Source organism: Protomyctophum parallelum, assembly GCF_964188405.1.
Source record: "Protomyctophum parallelum genome assembly, chromosome: 9".
In the NCBI taxonomy this organism is placed as follows: Eukaryota; Metazoa; Chordata; class Actinopteri; order Myctophiformes; family Myctophidae; genus Protomyctophum; species Protomyctophum parallelum.
The window spans coordinates 36,929,237-36,951,083 of NC_139706.1; the positions used below are offsets into that span (position 1 = coordinate 36,929,237).

At 41.3% G+C, this 21,847-nt stretch overlaps 2 protein-coding genes across 2 annotated transcripts; both read left to right on the forward strand.

The window, feature by feature from the left end:
* Positions 1 to 8,579: 8,579 nt before the first annotated feature.
* olfcv3 (olfactory receptor C family, v3) lies at positions 8,580 to 15,448 on the forward strand (the record flags this gene model as incomplete). The annotated part of the gene is made up of 8 exons (XM_083773249.1): positions 8,580 to 8,779; positions 9,086 to 9,374; positions 9,575 to 9,661; positions 10,320 to 10,511; positions 12,372 to 12,905; positions 13,519 to 13,743; positions 14,271 to 14,394; positions 14,547 to 15,448. The coding sequence occupies 8 exons, from the start codon at positions 8,580 to 8,582 to the stop codon at positions 15,446 to 15,448; spliced, it is 2,553 nt and encodes an 850-aa protein (XP_083629375.1).
* Positions 15,449 to 20,688: 5,240 nt separating this feature from the next.
* On the forward strand, positions 20,689 to 21,636 carry LOC310864561 (globoside alpha-1,3-N-acetylgalactosaminyltransferase 1-like; the record flags this gene model as incomplete). Its single annotated transcript, XM_083773250.1, has 1 exon — positions 20,689 to 21,636. The coding sequence occupies one exon, from the start codon at positions 20,689 to 20,691 to the stop codon at positions 21,634 to 21,636; it is 948 nt and encodes a 315-aa protein (XP_083629376.1).
* Between the last annotated feature and the right edge of the window lie 211 nt (positions 21,637 to 21,847).

Below are 21,847 nucleotides of genomic sequence, written 5' to 3' on the forward strand. Positions count from 1 at the left end.
AGTAACATATTATTCTAGAAAGTATACTGTATGTATTATTTGACATGGGTTGTACTGTATCAATACACATTTTGGTGCAAGGATATATGTAAAAAGCATTTATTCTACTTAAACGTCCCCCAAATGAGTGGGAGTGATGATAATTGTGATTAAATATGACAATAATAGACTGCCAGCTACAATATACTCTTACTCTCAGATTATAGTCATAATACTTGGTTCACTGAAAATAAAGCTGTTACAGAAGGTCGTGTGCACTTTTTTCTCTAACCACATGGTGGCACATAATTGCAAGAGTTATTGCCAATGTTCAATACTGAACATTTAAATATTTCAGAAGAACAATAGCTATTGTTACGTTATATTCTTAATTTCTTATATGCAGACTATATAACTCTCTATAATCTCTATATTCTGATACTGTAGTAATCATTATTAGTGTTTTTTCAATTGCATGACCTGATCTGTCCAGATCAGGTCATGAAAACTCAAAAGGTTTTTGTCCTGTTTTAGTAATCAACAACTCAACAAAAGGGCCCTATTTTTCATGGTGTCTTATGTCTAATCTATTAGGTATAAAAATAATTATAAAATACAGAAGATTAGTCATAGGGCAAAATAGGGCCCAAAATGGTTCAGTCCAGTCATTAGCTTTATTTTAAGAACGTCTTTGTAGGATCTTGATGAGAAACAGTGAGATGTCTCTTCAGTAAACATGGTTTATTAGAAAAGGTTGCAAGTCAATCTGGCTGACATGACATGGTGTGTCCGGTGCGAGGGACGGCGTCACGGGCCATCTGAGTCTGCTGCCAGTCCGCAAGTTCAGTTGCAGTCCATCCCCATCTGTAGTCAGTGTCTCTTACCCCATCTCTATCCGAGTCTGAGTTCCTTTGTTCAACCATACTATTACAATTTACAATTTAGGCATTTAGCAGACGCTCTTAATCCAGAGCGATTTACAATAATCAAGAACAAAAGCATGGGAATACATCACAAAAGCATTTATCAAAAAACATGCGTAAGCTAAGAAAGTAACAGTGGAATATCTATATTATGAGACTATACATATAAACTATATATATATACTACTATGCTATATGTACTATGGCGTGCTATGACTATATACAATGCAATTATAGTGCCGTCTACATAACATGCTATAAGTCTGTATCAGATGCTATCTAAGTCTACAGAAATGCTATCTAAGGGGGTAGGGTAAGTGCTATGGGCCATGATGGAGTCTAAAAAGGTGGGTTTTCAGACTACGGCGGAAGATTGGGAGTGATGCTGCAGTTCTGACTGCAATGGGAAGTGCATTCCACAGTTTTGGAGCCAGAAGGGAGAAGAGTTTGGGACGTGTGGAGCGTTGTCCCGGCGTTTTTAGTGAGGGTACTTCCAGCTTCCCTGCGTTGGCTGATCTGAGTGCGCGGGAGGGTTTGTAGGGTTCAATCATACTTGCAAGATATGGGGGAGCCATACCTTTGGTTGCCTTGAATGCCAGCATCAGAGTTTTGTATTCTGTGCGGGCAGCGACCGGGAGCCAGTGGAGGGAGCGGAGCAGGGGGGAGACATGTGAGAATTTTGGCTGGTTGAAGACCAAGCGAGCTGCGGCATTTTGGATCAGCTGGAGAGGCTTAAGTGCACATGCTGGTAGGCCAGTAAGGAGGGAGTTACAATAGTCGAGTTTTGACAAGACTGTTGTCTGGATTAGGAGCTGGGCTGATTCCTGGGTGAGGAACGGTCTAATTCGTCGTATATTACTTTACTTATATATTACCATGAGTGTGTACTGTATGTACGGGCAATGCATGTATACACGTGTGTGTGTTGGACACGCACAGAGTTAGACTAGTGGGAATATGCGTGCACAATGTCACCGCAAACAGACGCTGTGTTCATGTTTTGCAACATCTGGGCAAGTGGCTATGGCCGAATTTAGCCCAAGAGGTGTTTTCGTGCAAAACTAATTCTTGGAATGGATTCAGCATCATGAAAACCCCCTAGTTTGACATGTCACATGCTACTTAAAGCATAATGAAATCTTGGGAATTTTGCCTTATGGATGTTTATGGTACCCCAACTTTCAGCAGCTGTCACAAAGTTTCCCAAGGGAGTTGGGTTGAAACAAATGTATATGTGATTGTAGACACCTTTATGAACACATTTGTGAAGAAAGCTAGTGGTAAGCATTTCTTTTGCAGATTTGCCACACATTTAGCTAATTTTCTCTAACTAGTGCGCAAGCCACCTGTTTTTAAACTAATAACAAATTAACAATACTAGCCTATTATATTATGCACACGTGTTACATTTTCATAAAATACAGCATGTTTACGTTTACAGCACGTCACTTTATTTTTCTTTTGTTTTTTTAAGATATTTCTTTTGTCTTTTTCTGCCTTTTTATTGATAGGATGAAAGTAGTCACAGCTTTGTTTAATTGTTGTAATATTTTTTTGTTTGTTTGTTTTTTACTTCACCGCATCACAGCCACACGAAAGCTTGTAACTCTATTCAACTAAAACTTCACTCCCCTCAACTAGGCTGCATTTCCATCAGGCCTTACTGGGTCAGTTAGTTGGAATGTCAAGTTGACGTGTTCTAAGTTTTGTAAACAGAAAAACATGTTCTGTGCGGTGCTGGGGTCTCCCCCACAATGAGGGGACTCCATACATCAACACGTCTGTCTGAAATAAATCTGTGGCCACGTTACACAACTGTTGCAAATCAATCAGGGGGGACAACAGAAACAAGGCCAATCAAAGATCAATGACAAGTCACAATTATACTGCAAAGCAGTTGATATCCACTGTTGTAGAGAGAGAAAGAAAAGGCCTAAAAAATACATTTTTGCCACCATGCCAGTCATGATGCCAGTCATTTTGCTGATGATCTAGCACTCCTATCACACACACACCATCAGATGCAGGAAAAGTCATTCAAGCTTGAGAAAGCAGCTGCTTCGCTTGGGCTCAAAATCAATGCATCAAAAACAAAAGTAATGAGAATCAACAATAAAAACAACTCCGCAACAACGATGGACCAAAATCAACTAGAAGAGGTAGACAGCTTTACGTATCTAGGACGCATAATTGCTGTGGACGGAGGAACGGAGGAGGATGTCAGTGCCAGAATCGGAAAAGCAAGGACACACTCAACATCTGTGGGACTTCACTTCACAAGACACAATAGGAACACAAATCAGGAGGAGGAAATGGACATGGATACTGGATAGGACACACACTGCGAAGACACAATAGATCAATCACAAAACATGCATTAACATGGAACCCGCAACTTCGCAAGGCAAGAGGAAGAGAGGAAGGCCTAGAGCCACCTGGAGAAGAACCACAGAGCAGGAGATGAAGGCACAAGGGCTGTCATGGCAACAACTGGAGCGGAGGGCACAAGACCGAAGGGGAAGGAGGAGACTCATCAATGGCCTATGTGCCCCAGCAACTAGCCGCAATTTGCAACACTAGATTATTTTATAATGGTTGCAATACCTTCCATTGATAGCCCATTGATCCACATCGAATTTCCGATCTGCTTGTATTAAACAACGTTAAACTCACCAACATTGCAGCTGTAGAGCATGCTTATCCTCTTTCAATCTACAAAGCGACATGTTATGGGCTACTTTCAGTCAAGAAATTCCGGGCCGTGATATTTTAAGTGTTGGAGTTTCGAAGCACTCGTTTTTAGAACGGGTCGTGCTGCTGCCTCCTGCATTATGTGCAAATTTGAAACAGGTGGTAGGCCGGGCCGTTCAGTGACTTTGACAAGCTCTTCCAAACTCCAACACTTGGAAAAATAATCACCTGCACAGAATTTCTTGACAGAAAGTAGCCCACAACTCACACCTTCAAGGCAGCTGCAACACAACAACTGTAGATTCAGATCAGCATTCAATTCCAGAGCCAGATACTGAACATGTTTCATTAACACCCAGTCATTGGGTCCCAAAATGGCAATAGTACACCAGCTTGACTCACACTAGTATCCACACAGCATACAACACAAGCAGCAGCAGCAAAGAAGAAAAAAAACAAAGTTCCTACCTTGAGCCGTCTTCTACTAGTTCATGATGAGCCCTCCAGCGGCGTCTCCAGTCCACATCTGGCTAGCTGGTCAGTACTTTCCTCCCAGTATCAATGGCACAGACCAGCCTCATTCTCCTGGCTGCCATCTTCTCACTCAGCCTTGGATGTTTAGTCCTGCACATAGCATTCTGGTGTTGTGCAGTGGTCAGGGATTTAGGGCAGGCACTAGGGTCCAGCATTCACAGCATGTCACAGGAGAATGGACTCTGGAAGAAGCTGAGCTTGGGGGGTCTGGGGTCATTACCCTGGCTCGTGTACCTGTGGAGCAGGTTGAGAGAGACACCATAAGCTTTGAGTATAAGTAAGTAAGTATGGTAGAAAGAAAGAAAGTGAGCTGACCAAGAGCCACACACACACTGTACACTGACTTAGCCCTAGAACGGCTCTTGTTGTTACATACAGTATGTACAGTATTTCACATACAGAGCATTTCACATACAGAGCCATAGAACACCCAGGTTAATTTCTGTTCGGGTTCAAAATGGGCGGCCTAAATGTGATAAATGCTCCGTTTGTACTCACCCATTAAATCATTCCAAAGACGTGGTGTGAAAAATGGTCCTCTAGTTTTATATCCATGTGAAAGTTCTGGCACAAAACGTGTATTTAGTCAATTATCTCCACTTTTTCAAGAGATGCACACGGACATCTTTCTCTCCGGGCGAGGGGGGGCGGAATCGATGAACTGATTTTACAAATACGTCCTGTTTACCGCAGACGTCATCACCAATTGACATGGGAAACACAAAAGTTTGCGGTCACACAATTGGCAGGTGCTTTGCGATAGGTGCTGGGTAATTAATCACACCACCTGCCAATTGTGTGACTGAAAACTTTGGTGTTTCCCATGTCAATTGGTGATGACGTCTGCGGTAAACAGGACGTATTTGTAAAATCAGTTCATCGATTGTTCCGCCCCCCCTCGCCCGGAGAGAAAGATGTCCGTGTGCATCTCTTGAAAAAGTGGAGATAATTGACTAAATACACGTTTTGTGCCAGCTTTCACATGGATATAAAACTAGAGGACCATTTTTCACACCACGTACAAACGAGTACAAACGGAGCATTTATCACATTTATGCCGCAAATTTTCATATCTACCAGGATCTGGTACAAGCGATCTATGCCTGAGATACATGAAAATTTACGAAGTATAATTAAATGATCACAGGCATCCTAGGTCTAACACTGACTGTCACAAACTCACTAGCAAACCCTTATAGGGATATGCTATAGCCCCTTTCGGAACCCTCGGTTGCCGTTTCTGTATTTTGGACGGCAGGCTTCCGGGTTACAACATATTATATACGGCCTAATAGTAGCTATCAGTAGTACATAGCCTATATAATGTCACAACATACGCAGCCTAGCCTATAGTTGTACGTATATATATATACACATGTTAGTTTTATATCGGATATTTAATATTTTTTAGGAAGGACGCTGTGTAGCCCTCCAAGCAGAACCCAATGCTACTGAAGTTTCTGACATTTGTTAGACCCAGTGCATTGGGTCCTGTTCCAGCAGTATCCTGCCACCTGGTACGCGGACATACATAAAACATAAACAACATGGATAACGCCTGTCTGCGCTCTTTGACGACTTTTTTTCGTGTGAGGGTTTCTGAATATGTGAAGTATAAGTACCCATACATGCCGCTGCGAATATCTCCTGTGGCGCGGAAGCCGTTAAGTATTTTTAATCTTTGTTTGACCGATTTGGTCGCTTTGATTCTTCTCTTCCTTCCTTGTTTATTGACACCTCATTGTACCGCCTATCTGGCTAGCTAGTGGCGCTATAGCTATGACAGAGCAGATCAGAGGCAGGGACGTAGCCGCACAAGCCAACCGCACACCGGGAGGCGGTACAATAAACGGTAAACAAACAAGAAGAAATAAAGCGACCAAATCGGTCAAACAAAGATTAAAAATACTTAACGGCTTCCGCGCCACAGGAGATATTCGCAGCGGAATGTATAGATACTTAAAGTTCCCGAATTCAGAATAACGCAAACAAAAAAAGGCCGTCAAACGCCACAGATTCGATCTTAGAGAGCATGTTTATGTCCGCGTCCCAGAATTCCCAGGGACCTAGCCCTCCAAGCAGAACCCAAATGCTACTGAAGTTTCTGACATTTTGACGACCCAGATAGCATTGGGTCCTGTTGCACTACTACCATGCCACCTGGTACGCACCCATTCTTAAACAAAAACAACATGTTTAGCGCCTCTCCGCGCTCTGTGACGATATTTTTCAGTGTGAGGCTTTCTGAATATGTAAAGTATAAGTACCCATACATCCCGCTGCGAATATCTCCTGTGGCGCGGAAGCCGTTAAGTATTTTTAATATATGTTTGCCCGATTTGGACGCTTGGATTCTTCTCTTCCTTCCTTGTTTATTGACACCTCATTGTACCGCCTATCTGGCTAGCTAGTGGCGCTATAGCTATGACACAGCAGATCAGAGGCAGGGACGTAGCCGCACAAGCCAACCGCACACCGGGAGGCGGTACAATAAACGGTAAACAAACAAGAAGAAATAAAGCGACCAAATCGGTCAAACAAAGATTAAAAATACTTAACGGCTTCCGCGCCACAGGAGATATTCGCAGCGGGATGTATAGGTACTTAAAGTTACCGAATTCAGAATAACTCAATCAAAAAAATGCCGTCACATGGCGCAGATTATATTTTAGAGAGAATGTCTACTTCCGCGTTCTGGAATTCACATACGAAAATATAGTAGTGACCAGGGACCCAACATAAAACTCATCAAAATTTCAGAAAAGCTTTATGTAGGGTCCCGAAAGGGGCTACCAGGGACCCTACATAAAACTCATCAAAATTTCAGAAAAGCTTTATGTAGGGTTCCGAGAGGGGCTAGACGCTGTGCAGACTTTGGAGCTTGGTGCTGTTGCTGTGACACCTCCAAACAAAACATATTTATTCTATAAATGTATAGGACCCATGCACACAGCACTTCAATCACCTGTGTAATGTTGGTTCATTTCACCATCTCGCCCTCACTCACTCAATTCAATTTTCAATTCAAACACACACACACACACACACACACACACACACACACACACACACACACACACACACACACACACACACACACACACACACACACACGTTAATGCTTATTGATTAGCATAGATAGCTAACTCACCAGAATAAAACCAAATCGACCAAGCAGTTTATGAAGATGAATTAACTTTCAAACTATACTTGTGACTGAGCAGCTAGTTTTCACTTCCTAACAACCCAGACTCCACTCAACTTCCATGAGGTACTATAAAGTTACATTATAAGTTGTTTATTTCACCGTTTTTAGTTTTTACTACTAGCACCAAACATAACCGTGTGTCTGTGTTGACTAACTACTCTGTATGTCTGTCTGTCTGTTTGATTTCAGCAGGCGTGTGGAGGGGGAGGGGGCGTGGCTACCAGAGGATTTTAAAGAGCGTGCTTCTTATCTCAGGCCAAGCTCTGTCAGGTGCATGGCCAGTTAGCCTCGGTCCCAGTGGTTTTCAACCATTTTCATGTCAAGTAGTCTACTGGAAATTTCATGAACTCATAATGGTGATTAGTATAAACTCTTATGATAGAAATGTTATCTATAGGCCTATTAGATCAAATTCAGCTTGGTTGCTAAAAGTTGTTGAGCAATTTAAGTAATTAGCATAATATGTGACCATACCATTAACAACCTATAAGGCAAATAATTCAAAATGTCATCATTCTTTATGTAGCAGTGGCACCATTCCAAGCATTATTTTTGCACAAAAAAACACTCCTTGGGCTAAAAAACGGCCATAGCCACAGCCCAAAAGTGCTGACCTCAACACATTTGTGATCATCATAAAATCATAAAAGACAAGTGGTTTACTAACCAACATTTCTGGGTCTAACATGGGAGATATGGGGGCTTAACATACTAAAATACTAATACTAAAATATTGGGGGGAAATAACTTTGGGAAAGGCATACTTTTCAAGATGGCGTCCACGGTGGCTGCCGCAAGCTTAAAAAGCCTATAAACTGGGATTTAATACATACAAAATCATAACAATTATGCACTTTTCAAAAACCATCGCAAACGAGTTGGGCTCTCCCCCTAGTGGTCCATTTGCAATGAATCCTATGTTAAATAGGCCAGCATTGGATTCATTGCAAACAGACCACTACATAATTGTTATGATTTTCACACTTTGGGAATACTATTTCATCAGAACTGTCTGTCTAATCAATTTGATTAGTTAACATGTAATAATTAATTAGTCATGACCGGTAGACAAATATCCAATCCAGTGGCACTCTATCAGTAATGAGATGCATCGTGGAGCAGCAGGCGTTACATATAGCCTACAGGTAATTTGTCTCCTGACCTTGTCTCCCTCTGTTTGGAGATGGGTGCATAACACAATGACTTGTCTATTTTTATTTAATCTGATATATCCTGTCTATGCCATGACTTTAGCTTTTACCTCAAGTTCCCCTTACAGCTCTGACCTGTCCCCAGCAAAGGAGTGCTCTCTGCAAAGCAGCTTTGAGCCAAGCTTTGTGGCTGAGGGTCACTATCTCATTGGGGGAATCTTCCCCCTTCACTACAACCAGGAGATGCCTGACCTCAACAGCACCTATAGACCACCAGCAGTCAAGTGCAATGGGTGAGCTTCACAACAATTGCAGTGAAATTATATATAGGGGATATAACTTATTGTACAACAAGTTAGTCCTGCCTTTTAATTCTAATATATAAGGTTCAGCTATAATTCTTTCCTGCTTATTTTCTGTTAACATGTTATTTAAGCAATTAACCATGAATACATATTATTATTATTCCCAGCAATAGGTTGGCATTGTCATTAAGAGGCACAACCTCTTTACATGTACAGTAGGCCTATGTCAAGCTAATGAACCTCAGTCTCTTCTAAATTAATATTTTTCTTCCAATTGTGCTCAATGTGTGATAGATTTGATCCTAGGGCTTTCCGCTGGGCTCAGACTATGAGGCTGGCAGTTGAGGAGATTAACCAGAGTAAAGAGATATTGCCCAATCACACTCTCGGTTATAAAATCTTTGATTCGTGTGCTTATCCTCTGACGGGTCAGAGGGCTGCTCTGGCTGTGCTGAATGGACTGCATGAGGTCAATTCACCCAAGTGTTCTGGTGCCCCCCCTCTCCTCGCTGTCATTGGAGAATCTGGCTCTGCTCAGTCCATTGTGGTGTCAAGAATCCTTCAGCCCTTCAGGATCCCAATGGTAGGGTTAATAATGTTGCTTTATAATCGGAAACAAATATAGCAATAGCAATTTGGATCTCAGACACCCCCCTGCCGTGAAACTTGACCCATGTTGTATGGCCCTTTCTAAGTCACCCCGAGCGCCTGCTAAATGCATACATGATACATTATGACTAACTTCCCTGCACTATTAACTGTTTCTTTTTACTTCTGTCCCAGATCAGCTATTTTTCATCCTGTGCGTGTCTCAGTGACAGGAGAAAGTATCCCACATTCTTCAGAGTGATCCCTAATGATGACTATCAGGTGAGAGGGTTTGATGAGCAGTTGTCAAAGCAAATATCACATATCTAAACATACAACTTGTTGATTTGTCCAGCCTATATTTCAACGTTTGATGTTTTTCTTTTGTACATTAATGCCATACTTAGTCGTACAAGTGTCTTAATCAAAAGCAGAAATAGAACTTGTAGATCTGCTTCTTTTGCTATATCTGAAACATTGTTAAAGATACAGTGGTTAAGTCTGCCTGTGGGTTTTCTAATGTTGAATCATCAATGAAAAGTATTAACTTAAATCGTTGTACTAAAATACAAAATAAAATAAAAATCACCTCAGCTACCTCATTAGAGTTTCAAGGAGAATTCCAGACTAACATTTTCTTACGTAAGAAAACTGTTGGTCTGGAATTCTCTTATTTATGGATTTCTTTGATTTTTCTTTGATTTCTTCATGACATTACTAACAAAAATCGTTGAATTTAGTGGTTTATTCATGAAAATGTTTGTTTTTGGAATGTTTTGAAATAATAATTAAAAACAAAAATGTAGGAACCAGAAAATAAAGGGACGCATAAAAAAGTGTCCGCCACACACAAGTGGGTCCCGGCCCACTGTCTGGGAACCAGTGGTATACTGTACCAACACTTTTTACTTTTTCTTCATATATTTTTAACTGATCTCAGGTCAAAGCCATTGCCCAGCTTCTGCTGCGCTTCAACTGGACATGGGTGGGGCTGGTGCGGGGGGACCATGAATATGGTCGCTTTGCCGTGCTGGGCCTGCTTAGAGAATTAGAGGGCACAAGAGTGTGTGTAGCCTATCAAGAGATGATTCCCCTACTTTACAACCGGCGAAGGGCCCTGGAGATTATGCAGGTAAATAGATGCTGAAATAAACAACAATGTGGCACAACGAAAGACAGATGAAAGACAGAAATGAAAATAGAATGATTAAAGGACAACTTTAGTTTTTTTCAACCAAGGTTCATGTTTTAGGTTGTCATTAGAGAAAGTAATAGTTGAGTGTTCTTTTTTTTCCATTTGCTGCTTTCTTTCGTTTTAGGGATTTTAGCTCTTTTTGACAGGGGGGCGGGGGCATTCGAGCATGGGGCTAAATGTGTATTTTTTTACCAAATTTGATGGTGATTTATTTTTGTATTATTTACTATAGTCCTAATAAACCCCAGGAATTACATCTGGCCACAGAAGATCACAGGATCTACTGAATGTGAAGGTAGCCTACTGGGGGAAGGCTTATACTGTGTGTATAGGCTCAATATGTCAGTTTGTCACATTCAATAGATCCTGTGATCTTTTGTGGCCAGCTGTAATTTCTTGGGGTTTATTAGGACTATAGTAAATAATAATAAAATAAATCGCCATAATATTTTGTAAAAAAAATACCTATTTAGCCCCATGCTCGAATGCCCCCGCCCCCCTGTCAAAAACTGCTAAAATCCCAAAAACAAAAGAAAGCAGCAATTGAAAGAAAATTAACACTCATATTTTACTTTCTCTAATAACAACCTAAAACATGAACCTTGGTTGAAAAAAACTAAAGTTGTCCTTTAAGTAAGTTGAAAACATACCAAATGGATGATACAAAAAGCCATGAGACTTGTTTCCATAGTGGTCCATTTTTGTATGGATTAAACATATTTTAACTTAACAACTAATTACTAAACTAATAAGCCCACAATACCTCACATCATGATGCATGATGAGCTTGTAGAATGTAGATCTTCGATTTTCAAAACATTTTCTATACATTTTATGGATTTGTATTTATTTAACTTTTAAAATTCAGATGCTAGGGTTAAAGTGGTTAAATCCTGATGAATTGTAATGCTGCTGCTTACTCTGCCTCCAAGTACGCCATAATAATGAATTTAATTTAGTGATGAGGGTCGTTTCATTTCCCCCTGCCCTGGGTCATTCTCATTCTCTTGCTTCTTCCCTCCTCCACGGTAATGATACTTTTGCATTCTTCATTTGTTTTTATTGTTATTACTGTTTGTTATCAATTTCAGTTTAGCTTGGATTTGTTTTACACACATGTTTTTTTTATTGAAATATGGTGTATTTGTCAGAGGATTGATTTAGAAAGATCTACAATTGCTGCTCTTGTAGCTCTTATAGCAGTGATGGCAAGCTCTGGTAGATCATGCTATTTTCACTATTTTTCCAAGATTGTTAGTTAGTTTTAGTTTGTTTTGTAAATACAATAGTTTCAGTTATAATTCTTTTGTAAAGCTCTGTTTTGTATATGTATTTCTTTCTATGCATATAGTTATTTTGATCATTTCTTTTCAAAATATTATATATTATAACAGTATGGATGTCAAGTTTTTAACCCTGTGCTGTTGTATCTGTATCTGTTATGTTTTGCTTTGTTCTTTTTCCTTTTCTTATTAAAGTCCGTTCCTAGTGTTCCTATGTAAAGCGCTTTGGGTATTTAGAAAAGCGCTATATAAATTTGAGCTATTATTATTATTATTATTATTAAGTCACAGGTTCATAGAAAAAATTAAAACATCAGATTTTAGTGTCAGTGACTCAGAGGTAACAAACGTATGAATCACAGAGATCATGGGCAGACATAATGAAAAACATTTTCTCCCCTTCAAGTCCCAATTTAGTAAAGCCAATTCCCAATTCCCCAGCAGTTATTTTGATAATTTCAGTTAACTATAATAATCTTGCCCTCCTCTCACACGATGTCATTCTTTGTGAAAGGTGATGCGCAGCTCCGGGTCTATGGTGGTGGTTGTGTTTTCAGCGGAGGGAGAAATGACCCCTTTCCTGAAGGACTACATGGAGCAGAACATGCCAGTGCTTCAGTGGATAGCCAGCGAGGCCTGGGTCACAGCCTCAGTCTTCGCAGGGCGTGAGTACTACCCCTACCTTGGAGGAACCATCGGCTTTGGCATCCGACAAGGCCACATCCCAGGCCTCAGAGAATACCTGCAGACAGTCGATCCTCAAATGTACCCCTCTAACATGCTGGTTCAGGAACTGTGGGAGGCTCTGTATGGCTGCTCGCCATCGCCCTCCTCTGGCTCCCCGTTGTCACCCTGTTCAGGGCAAGAAGCTCTCTTGGAGCAGCATTCAGCCTATATGAATACCTCAAGTCCCAGGGTGGCCTACAATGTCTACAAAGCTGTTTATGCAATTGCACATTCCCTGCACAACCTCGTCTTGTGTACACCAGGCAGAGGGCCCTTCTATAACAGCTCATGTGCTCAGAACAGCAACATACATCCCTGGCAGGTATGAGTGTGCACTAAGTAGGCCTACTGTTAATTCAAAAATCGAAATAATAATGTGGTTATCACAAAATCCCAAGGCTCTGAACTTGTCTCATGGTACACCAATGAGCAATACAGTATTGCTGGCAGACACAACATTTAGGCCTAGTTGCTGTCGGGCAGAAACCTTGTATTTCCATATTCCACCTTTTATGTTTATTCATTTGGAAAATAATACTGGACCTCCAGGAAGCGTTGCACAAAAGTTGTGAAAATAGCCAATCGACAAGCTTTTAGATTTTCAATTAAAAAAATGTTTTTAAAATAATAATGAAAAAGGAACGGTTTTGGACATACAAGGTTTCCACCTGACAGTGCCGATTTGGGTAACAATGTTGTAACATCTGGTTAACCAAAATAACACACTACTTAAAGTCCTACTGTCTTTCATCTTAGATGAAACACTATCATTACAGTGTTTTGTCTTTAAGACTCAGAAAGGAATGTTGCAGGGAGGCATGCAGGGTCCTAGCGCCCAGGTGGGGCCTATAATTTCCGAAAGTCAGTCATTGGAGGTGATAGTGCCCCTCAAAAATAACTTTAATTAAAACTATATATCATTGCTTTTCCCCCAGCTCCAGTACTATCTCCAGGAGGTGGCATTCAGCATGGCTGGGGATGAGGTGAACTTTGACCTGAAAGGCGACTCCATACCCTACTATGACGTCATCAACTGGCAGAGGGGCACAGAGGGAAACATTGAGTTTGTCAACGTGGGGTTGTTTGATGGCACCAAGGATGCAGGGACGGAGCTGGTTATCCACCAGGAAAAGATCACATGGGCGGGGCATCAGAGCGAGGCAAGCTGCTCACACTGTGTTTTTACCTACATCAGATGTCAACTGTTGAAGTTCTGTAGATTGAGATGGAGGTAAGTCAGGTCAACAGGTTAATCTAGATTAGATAGGATGACTTTGACACCATCAGGAGGTTAATTACCATCGGATCTTAATATCACATATATTACTGTTTTATTCCTAATGGGGACGAATTAACAGAATAATAATGATTTATGGCATATTCATGGCAGAAATATTTGAATTTGAGAAGTATATATCTAAATATACTGAACATTTATATAAACATTTTCAAGGCAAAAGGCACCAAGACTATGCAAATTGAAACTATGCCTTTACTTTTCGGATTTCTTAGGTTTTAGATGGTCTGCAGCAAGAAAATGAAATCATGAAGCTGAACCTTGCAAGTTGAAAGCATGTAACAGCCATGTATCCCATGTAGAATAGATATCTATATTATTGTATAGGCTCGGCTGTCATAACTAGTCGATAGAGACAACATTTGAGCCACATCTCTCTGTCCCCCTCAGGTACCTGTGTCTGTGTGCAGCACCAGCTGTCACCCAGGATCCAGGAAGGCTGTTCGTCGTGGTGAGCCTGTGTGCTGCTTTGACTGTGTACCATGTGACAGCGGTAAAATTAGTAATCAGACAAGTGAGTTGTATTTGTCTTGATAATATGGCAATAACTGAAATTGGGCCTGTCTGGCATTGACTTAATATAAAAAGAGAGAGAGAGAGAGAGAGAGAGAGAGAGAGTGATGGACAATAAAAACTTTGTCCTAAGCCTTACTCTTTTCTTTATAGATTCTATAGACTGCACAGTTTGTTCCGAGGACTTCTGGTCAAACACAGAGAGAACAGCATGCATCCCCAAGAGAGTAGAGTACTTGGACTACGATACATTGGGCATAGCCCTGACAGTGATCGCTGTGGTGGGTGCCTGCCTCACCGTAGCTGTCCTGATAGTCTTCCTCTATCACAGGAACACAGCCATCGTCCGAGTAAACAACTCTGAGCTTAGTTTCTTCATCCTGCTCTCCCTGACCCTGTGCTTCCTGTGTGCACTGGTGTTCATTGGGAAACCAACCGCCTGGTCCTGCATGCTGCGTCACACAGCATTCAGCATCACATTCTCCCTGTGCATCTCCTGCATTCTAGGTAAGACGCTAGTAGTCTTGGCTGTGTTCACTGCCACCAGGCCTGGAAATAACATTATGAAATGGTTGGGGCCCAAACAGCAGAGAGCCATTATATTCACGTGCACACTGGTTCAGGTGGTCATCTGTGCTGCCTGGCTCATTGACGACCCACCCATTCCTTACAGAAATATGCAGTATGAAGTTTCTAAAATTATTTTAGAATGCAGTGTGGGCTCCAGCCTAGCCTTTTGGTGTGTTCTAGGTTACATTGGCCTGTTAGCCTTTCTGTGCTTTGTTTTGGCCTTTCTGGCTCGGAAACTGCCTGGTAACTTCAATGAGGCCAAGTTCATAACTTTTAGCATGTTGATCTTCTGTGCTGTGTGGGTAGCATTCATACCTGCGTATATCAGTTCTCCCGGGAATTATGCAGATGCAGTGGAGACATTTGCTATTCTGGCGTCCAGCTTTGGCCTGCTGGTCTGCCTGTTTGCTCCAAAGTGTTACATTATTCTATTGAAACCAGAACAGAATACTAAGAAGCATCTCATGGGGAAACAAAATAAATAATACAGAGTAAAACTACATATTTAAAAGGGTTAAATATCTACAGTCAAAGTTGAAAAGTAGTTTTTTAATTAGTATCTTCTTGTTTTGTTATGGTACTATAATTACATACCATCAAACAATTTCATGTGCAAAGAAGCAGAGTGTAGCCGGAGATTTTTACTCTACTGTAGTTTAGATACTTTCTTATTGAAGGGAAAGTGGTGACAGAGCAGCAAGTGCTGAGAAGTACCAGAGGGGACTGCAAAGTACCATTCAGATGTGTGTTTGGTAGAGCCTCCCATCACTGGAATAGTTTCCCTACCGAAGAAAGAGAGACCACCAACTATTTGGCCTTCAAATTCAACCTTAAAAGGTGGCTTAAAGCAAATAAATTTTGTAATCATGGGTAATTATCAGCTTGTATTGTATGTAATTTTATCACCACTTTTTAACAGTCTGCTCAGGGACTACAGATAAAAAATTGCTTCTGGCTAACATCTGGCATATGGATGTGAAAACTGACTTGAATGTGGATTGTCCCTGATAAATAAAATAAAAATGTATTTTATATTATTTCATCAAATATAAAACTGTAACATGTAGTAGTCTATGTCATCTGTTTTATATTCACTTTACAATAAATTGAACTCATAACGCAAAGACACATTGAACATAGAAATAAGCGGTTGGTTGAGGTTTACAGAAAGCAACATCACCACTTATTGATGCAGGAAAGTTCACATTATTGCATAATGAGGACCAGAATGGAATATAATACTAGAAAAGGTGCTCCTCAGAGCAAAGGTTTAAAAAAAAAAAGTACCTCCTGGTGGTGCTATAATAGGGCAATGTTAAAAGGGTGGCAGTAATTGTTGAAATGTGCATACATAGTTTCACAGCAATTGGGTGCTGCATGTGTTCATTTTGTTCAAAACGGGCCACACCTGCAAACTTTAGATGTCAATCTTAGCCAACCATGATAGAATTTAAAAAAAATCTATAAAAATCATGGTCATATTTGGATAAAATCTGAAGGACTAATAAAAAAAGTGTTTCAAATAAATAAATAAATTTATATAGCACCTTTATCCATGGCGCTTTACATAGATTGTGCATTACATTAACACACACATTCATACACCAATGGCGGCAGAAACCATGCAAGGCACCAACCAGCACATCAGGAGCAATTAGGGGTTCAGTGTCTTGCTCAAGGACACTTTGACACTAGCTCTGGGGGAGCCCGGGTTCGACCTTGTGGTTGCCATCCGGAAACTCTACCCCTGACTGAGCCACCGCCGCCCACATAAGTCAGCCTCCTGGTGGCATGGCAGATTATAAAAACGCATGGCAAACGTTTACTACAGATCGCTGCAGTTATAGGTAAAAACATGAATCGGCATGCTATAGCGCCACCATGAGGCTGATTTGAACATTTTTAAATGGGATTTCTCCCTGGGCCAATCGGAATGGAATATGGAAAACCAGACAGATCCATGTTGATCACATGATGACTGAGTAGAGCATGGGTCCAAAGAAATGATCCTGAACTCGAAATGTTTGTGAAATTTGATCCAATTCACCATTTTGTCAGCCTTCTGATTGGTCCCTAACTGACTAACCAGCAGGCTCTTTCTGCCTTGTTCCGCCCTGGTTCCACCTTTGTTGAATTTGTTAAAACTAACAAACATGATGGGCTCCATTTGTCACCGCTAAAACCCTTATCCCTAAACTTCTTTGCCTTTTTTACCATTTGTAAAAACATTAATTGTTCAACCTAGCCAATCTACATTGACACGTTGTGAGCTTGTAGACTGGCCATTTTAACTATTCAAAAATGTTTTGCAAAATAGTTTAAAAAAAAGAAAAAAGGCAAAGAAGTTTAGGGATAAGGGCTTTAGCAGTGACGAAAATGGAGCCCACAATATCTTATCCAATCCTTGGCAACATATCATGCCATATATCATTGAAAAGGTGTGGACCTCGAGCTGACCGTGGTTTGATCCAAATATGGTCATTTCCTTTGTACCAGCAACCAATCATGAACATAGATTTCACCCAGCAAAACATTCTTTGCATTTCCTGAATTGATGCAATGGTGTAGTATTGTATCTTGTTAATCATATATTCATTCATCTTCAAATAAAACTATGATGTCAAAGGAATTGCTATGCGATTATTCAGTCATCATTTCAGTTATGTGATTATTCAGTTGGCAAACATTAAATGAATCTAGGAAGCAATCCTCTCACATATGAAATACAAAGGGATTTGTTTTTAAACATAATGTAGGCCCTAATTGGGTTTATTCAGCATTTGTTGATTATAGAAAGTGATTGATGAGGCAGTGAAGATGCAACTCTAAATGTGTCCCTTTAGTATTAGTTGAACCATAATAACTCTGGCATCCCTTCTGGGGGTGAACATTCAGTGAAAATAGCACATCGATCCTAGAACAGTCAATATGATGCATTTTGAGCTTATAGATCAGCTATTATCAGCAAAGATTTGGTGTTGAAGGAGAAAAAGAGGGCTAATCAATCAAGAATAAGTGGTTAGACCTGAACTAGGCCACACTAAATGTAAGTAGCCTACATTGTTGCATTATTTACCAGACATACTGTAGCAGAGGTTAAAAAAAAGCAATTGGAAAGAAAAGAGCACATGCACATACAGAATGACAACAGGGGCCTTCCTATAGTTCAATTCATCAGTTTTGTATTCATGGAGACTATACAGTTCAACTGGAGCTGCTGGTGAAATGAAGGCCGTATTAATTGGTTCCTGCCAGTCTCAGAATGTGAATTAAATTTGCAACCAGTGTTTACAAGCTTTGCTGGCTGTGTGATTCCATAATCCTCTGACTGCAAAGTTTGCATCTGCAGCGTTGTATGCTATTCTGCTGGTTGTGTTTGTGGGCTATGAGCTGACCACCCAAGGGTTCTCCGATAAAAGAGGTTTCTTGACACTACAAACAAAAGCAAATAGGTGGAATGCGTTAGCAACTCAAACATCATAATTATGAACAAACTCAGAACATATACAAGCAGTAGAACATAATAGACTATATGGAATGACAATATACATACTAGTATAAACAGCACATAGTCAATGCAGATACAAAGAACAAGGGCTTACATTATTCAAGGTCGCACGGCTGCATAGAAGTGTCGAGTGGTGTTGTGTGGACTGGAGTACTCAGTGAGAGCAGGTTCTGCGTGTTGACTGAGTGAGGAGTGTGGGATGAGTTGCTGGTTATATATGGCACACCTAAACTGCGATTGGCTAGTGAGTTGAATGGTGTGATGGAAAACAGGTGTCTCATTATGGATGCAGGGAATGGGGGATGTCCACCGGAGGCTGCCATTCAGACAGCATGAGATAATTCACAACAAACATCAAAGACAAAACATTGTAATATTCCCTTATTCCATTTGGTTAGCTGTAATATGTAACTTATTAAATATTAGTGTTTCCTATTTTGTGGTTAATTATTAAAAAGTGCTACATATAAACCTGCTAATAGGTGTCACTGTTTATTTTGTTTAAAATAACAATTTTTAATCAAATCAAATGCACCAGACTCAGAGATCTATACAAGTCTGTGAAGATTGGAAATGTTCACCAGGTGTATTTTTTAACTAAGATCCTACTAGGAACAGTAATAGGAAGTTTACATGCTTTTTTTATTTGCTAAATTGTATTGTGAAAGGTTCTCTTTAGCAAATACTGTTTTCATAAAATAGTGTTCTGCACTTCATTGCCACTATACTGTCCCATCAGATAGTTAATAAAAGACACCATTTGTAACTACATCTTAAACATACTTTATATAAGTTTGAGCAAAACTATTTATGTGGTTTATGTTGCAATGGGCCAGAGGGAAGGTGTTGTACTTGTACTTTAGCAGTTATGAAACAAGGTGTAGCTGAATATAGTTTGACTTTCACCTCCCCAGATATCTTTACAGCCAGTTCATACATGCAAACTGGCTGTAAAGTTTATTTTGATGTTCTTTGATATCAAGTTAATTATTTAATAAAATAAAGAAATGCACAATACAAAAACACATGTTCATTACATTTTATTTTCATATTTAAGCCTATCGCACAATGTCATTAAAGAAAAATGAAACATGAAACAAGGATATACATCTGCAGGTTTAGCCATGACTTTCATAAACTCTCCAAACTGGACAAAATATGTTTCTTGGTGTTTCTCTCAGGCCTCAGGAGGAGGATGAAGCACTTTGGAGTGAATATTATGCAGATCAGCAGACCATAACTAGAGGCCAGGATGGCAAACATCTCTACAGCAACAGAATACTTCCCTGGACAACTAACATAGGCAGGGACAATTTTGGCCATCCACACAGCACAGAAGATCAGCATGCTGAAAGTAGAAGGCCAGCAGTAGACATATGAAGGCCAGCGGGCAAGCAGGCCTATGCAAACCAGGACTAGAGCAAAGCCCACCACAGATCATATGGCACACTCTAGGTTCATCTTTGACCCCTTCACACCTAGGCCATGTGCAGGGGGGCTCATGGATACCCATGGAATGTAGATAATAACCCGGATGAATATACAGTATGAAAACATTTCTCAATTAAAATAGATTTAAAAAGAAATGGACGAAAAATGGCGTAAATTAAATGTAGTTGAATTTCAGGATTCTTTTTCCATCAGTATCCAATGCATTCTCTATGGCAATAGCACAAACTTTGGCATGCTACTAGTCCTACATACAAAATGAAGAAAAACAAGGTTAATTCTTTTTTCAAAAATTCAAAAAACTATGGGCTATAACCCATCGTTTTTTTCAAATCCTCAAAAATGATGAAAAACGGCGTGCTATAGTATGCCGTACGATATGGGCCATAGCCCATGGTCTGCAGCCACTCCAAGACCGCAGCTCGAAGCGACAACAGCTGCTAATGTTAGAGGGAGGGCAGAATCCATTTGTACCGGCCGACGGTACAAATGGCCTTTACACTGTCTCTATACTGGGGCAGGGTGACCTCAGTGCTTTACACTGTCTCTATACTGGGACACGGTGACCTCAGTGCTGGGCTGATGTCACGCCTACCTAGTTGTGACGTCATCCCCTCCTTATATAAGGCATATCGCCAGCACCGTCTCTCTTAGCAATCTTTACTGCTGTCAGGAAGGAAGATGAGGTTTCATAAGAGATACTGGCCCTTTGTGTTTTCAACTATAATTATGCTGGGCCTGCTGCCTCTAACATTTCAACACCTTGAAATGCAAACTGGTCCGACGTGCCCCCAGGCTGAGGAACGACTGTGCCTGGGCCCGGGCCTGGCCTCTCTGCCATGGGATTCAGACATGCATTTCCATCAACCCCGTGTCTTGGGGGACCGGCGTGCCGACATTGGACATGTTACGCCATGGCAAGCCCCCATCGTGTGGGATGACACGTTTGACCCTGTGCTGTTAGACACCATGCACAAATCACGTGCCCCCACTGTCGCCTTGACAGTCTTCGCCGTAGGAAAGTACACAACCTTCCTGAAGGACTTTCTCGAGACAGCGGAGCGCCATTTTTTCGCGCAGGGCGCCGCCAAGGTCCTTTACTATGTGTTCACGGACCGGCCCGATGAAGTGCCTCCTGTGGAGATGGCCGCCGGGCGAGAGCTGTTCATCAGGTCCGTTCCAGCGTTGGGACGCTGGCAGGATATAACATCCGGAAGAATGAGGTATGTTGATGATTTGATAGCAACGGAGCTACGAGGCCACGCCGACTACATCTTCTGTTTCGACGTCGACTCTAAGTTCCACGCTCGGTGGGGGACGGAGACTCTTGGCCAGCTGGTTGCCGTGATACACCCAGGGTATTACGCCGCCGAGCGCAGTGCATTCCCTTATGAACGTAGGCCAGCCTCCAAAGCCTACATGGCCCCTCACGAAGGGGACTACTACTACGGCGCTGCCGTAATGGGGGGCAAGCTGACTTACGTCCAGGATCTGGTGTCCACTTGCCGCCACAACTTTGATCTGGACGCCCAGCAGGGAATAGAAGCAGCGTGGCAGGAGGAGAGCCACCTCAACAGATTCTTGTTCATCAATAAACCCTCCAAGGTTTTGTCCCCGGAGTATCTGTGGCAGGACTTCAAAGTCAAAGAACCCGAGATAAAAGTCATCAGATTCTCTGGGGTCGTTAAGGACTATGCCCAGGTTAGACCCAATTAGGGATTTCTTTCAAAAATAGGAGCTCAGGGGTGCCGGGAACATATGGAAGCTTTTACTCTGAAAGCCCCCCACGCCCCACCCCTTCCGTTCCGTACAAAAACCGGGAGGCATGAGGTTCCGTCTTTACCTCACAATGTCACAATATTCCAAACGAGAGTCAGAAATGAAGACCGAAGTATGCCCATCTGGTCAGAACCATGGAGAGCTCCCT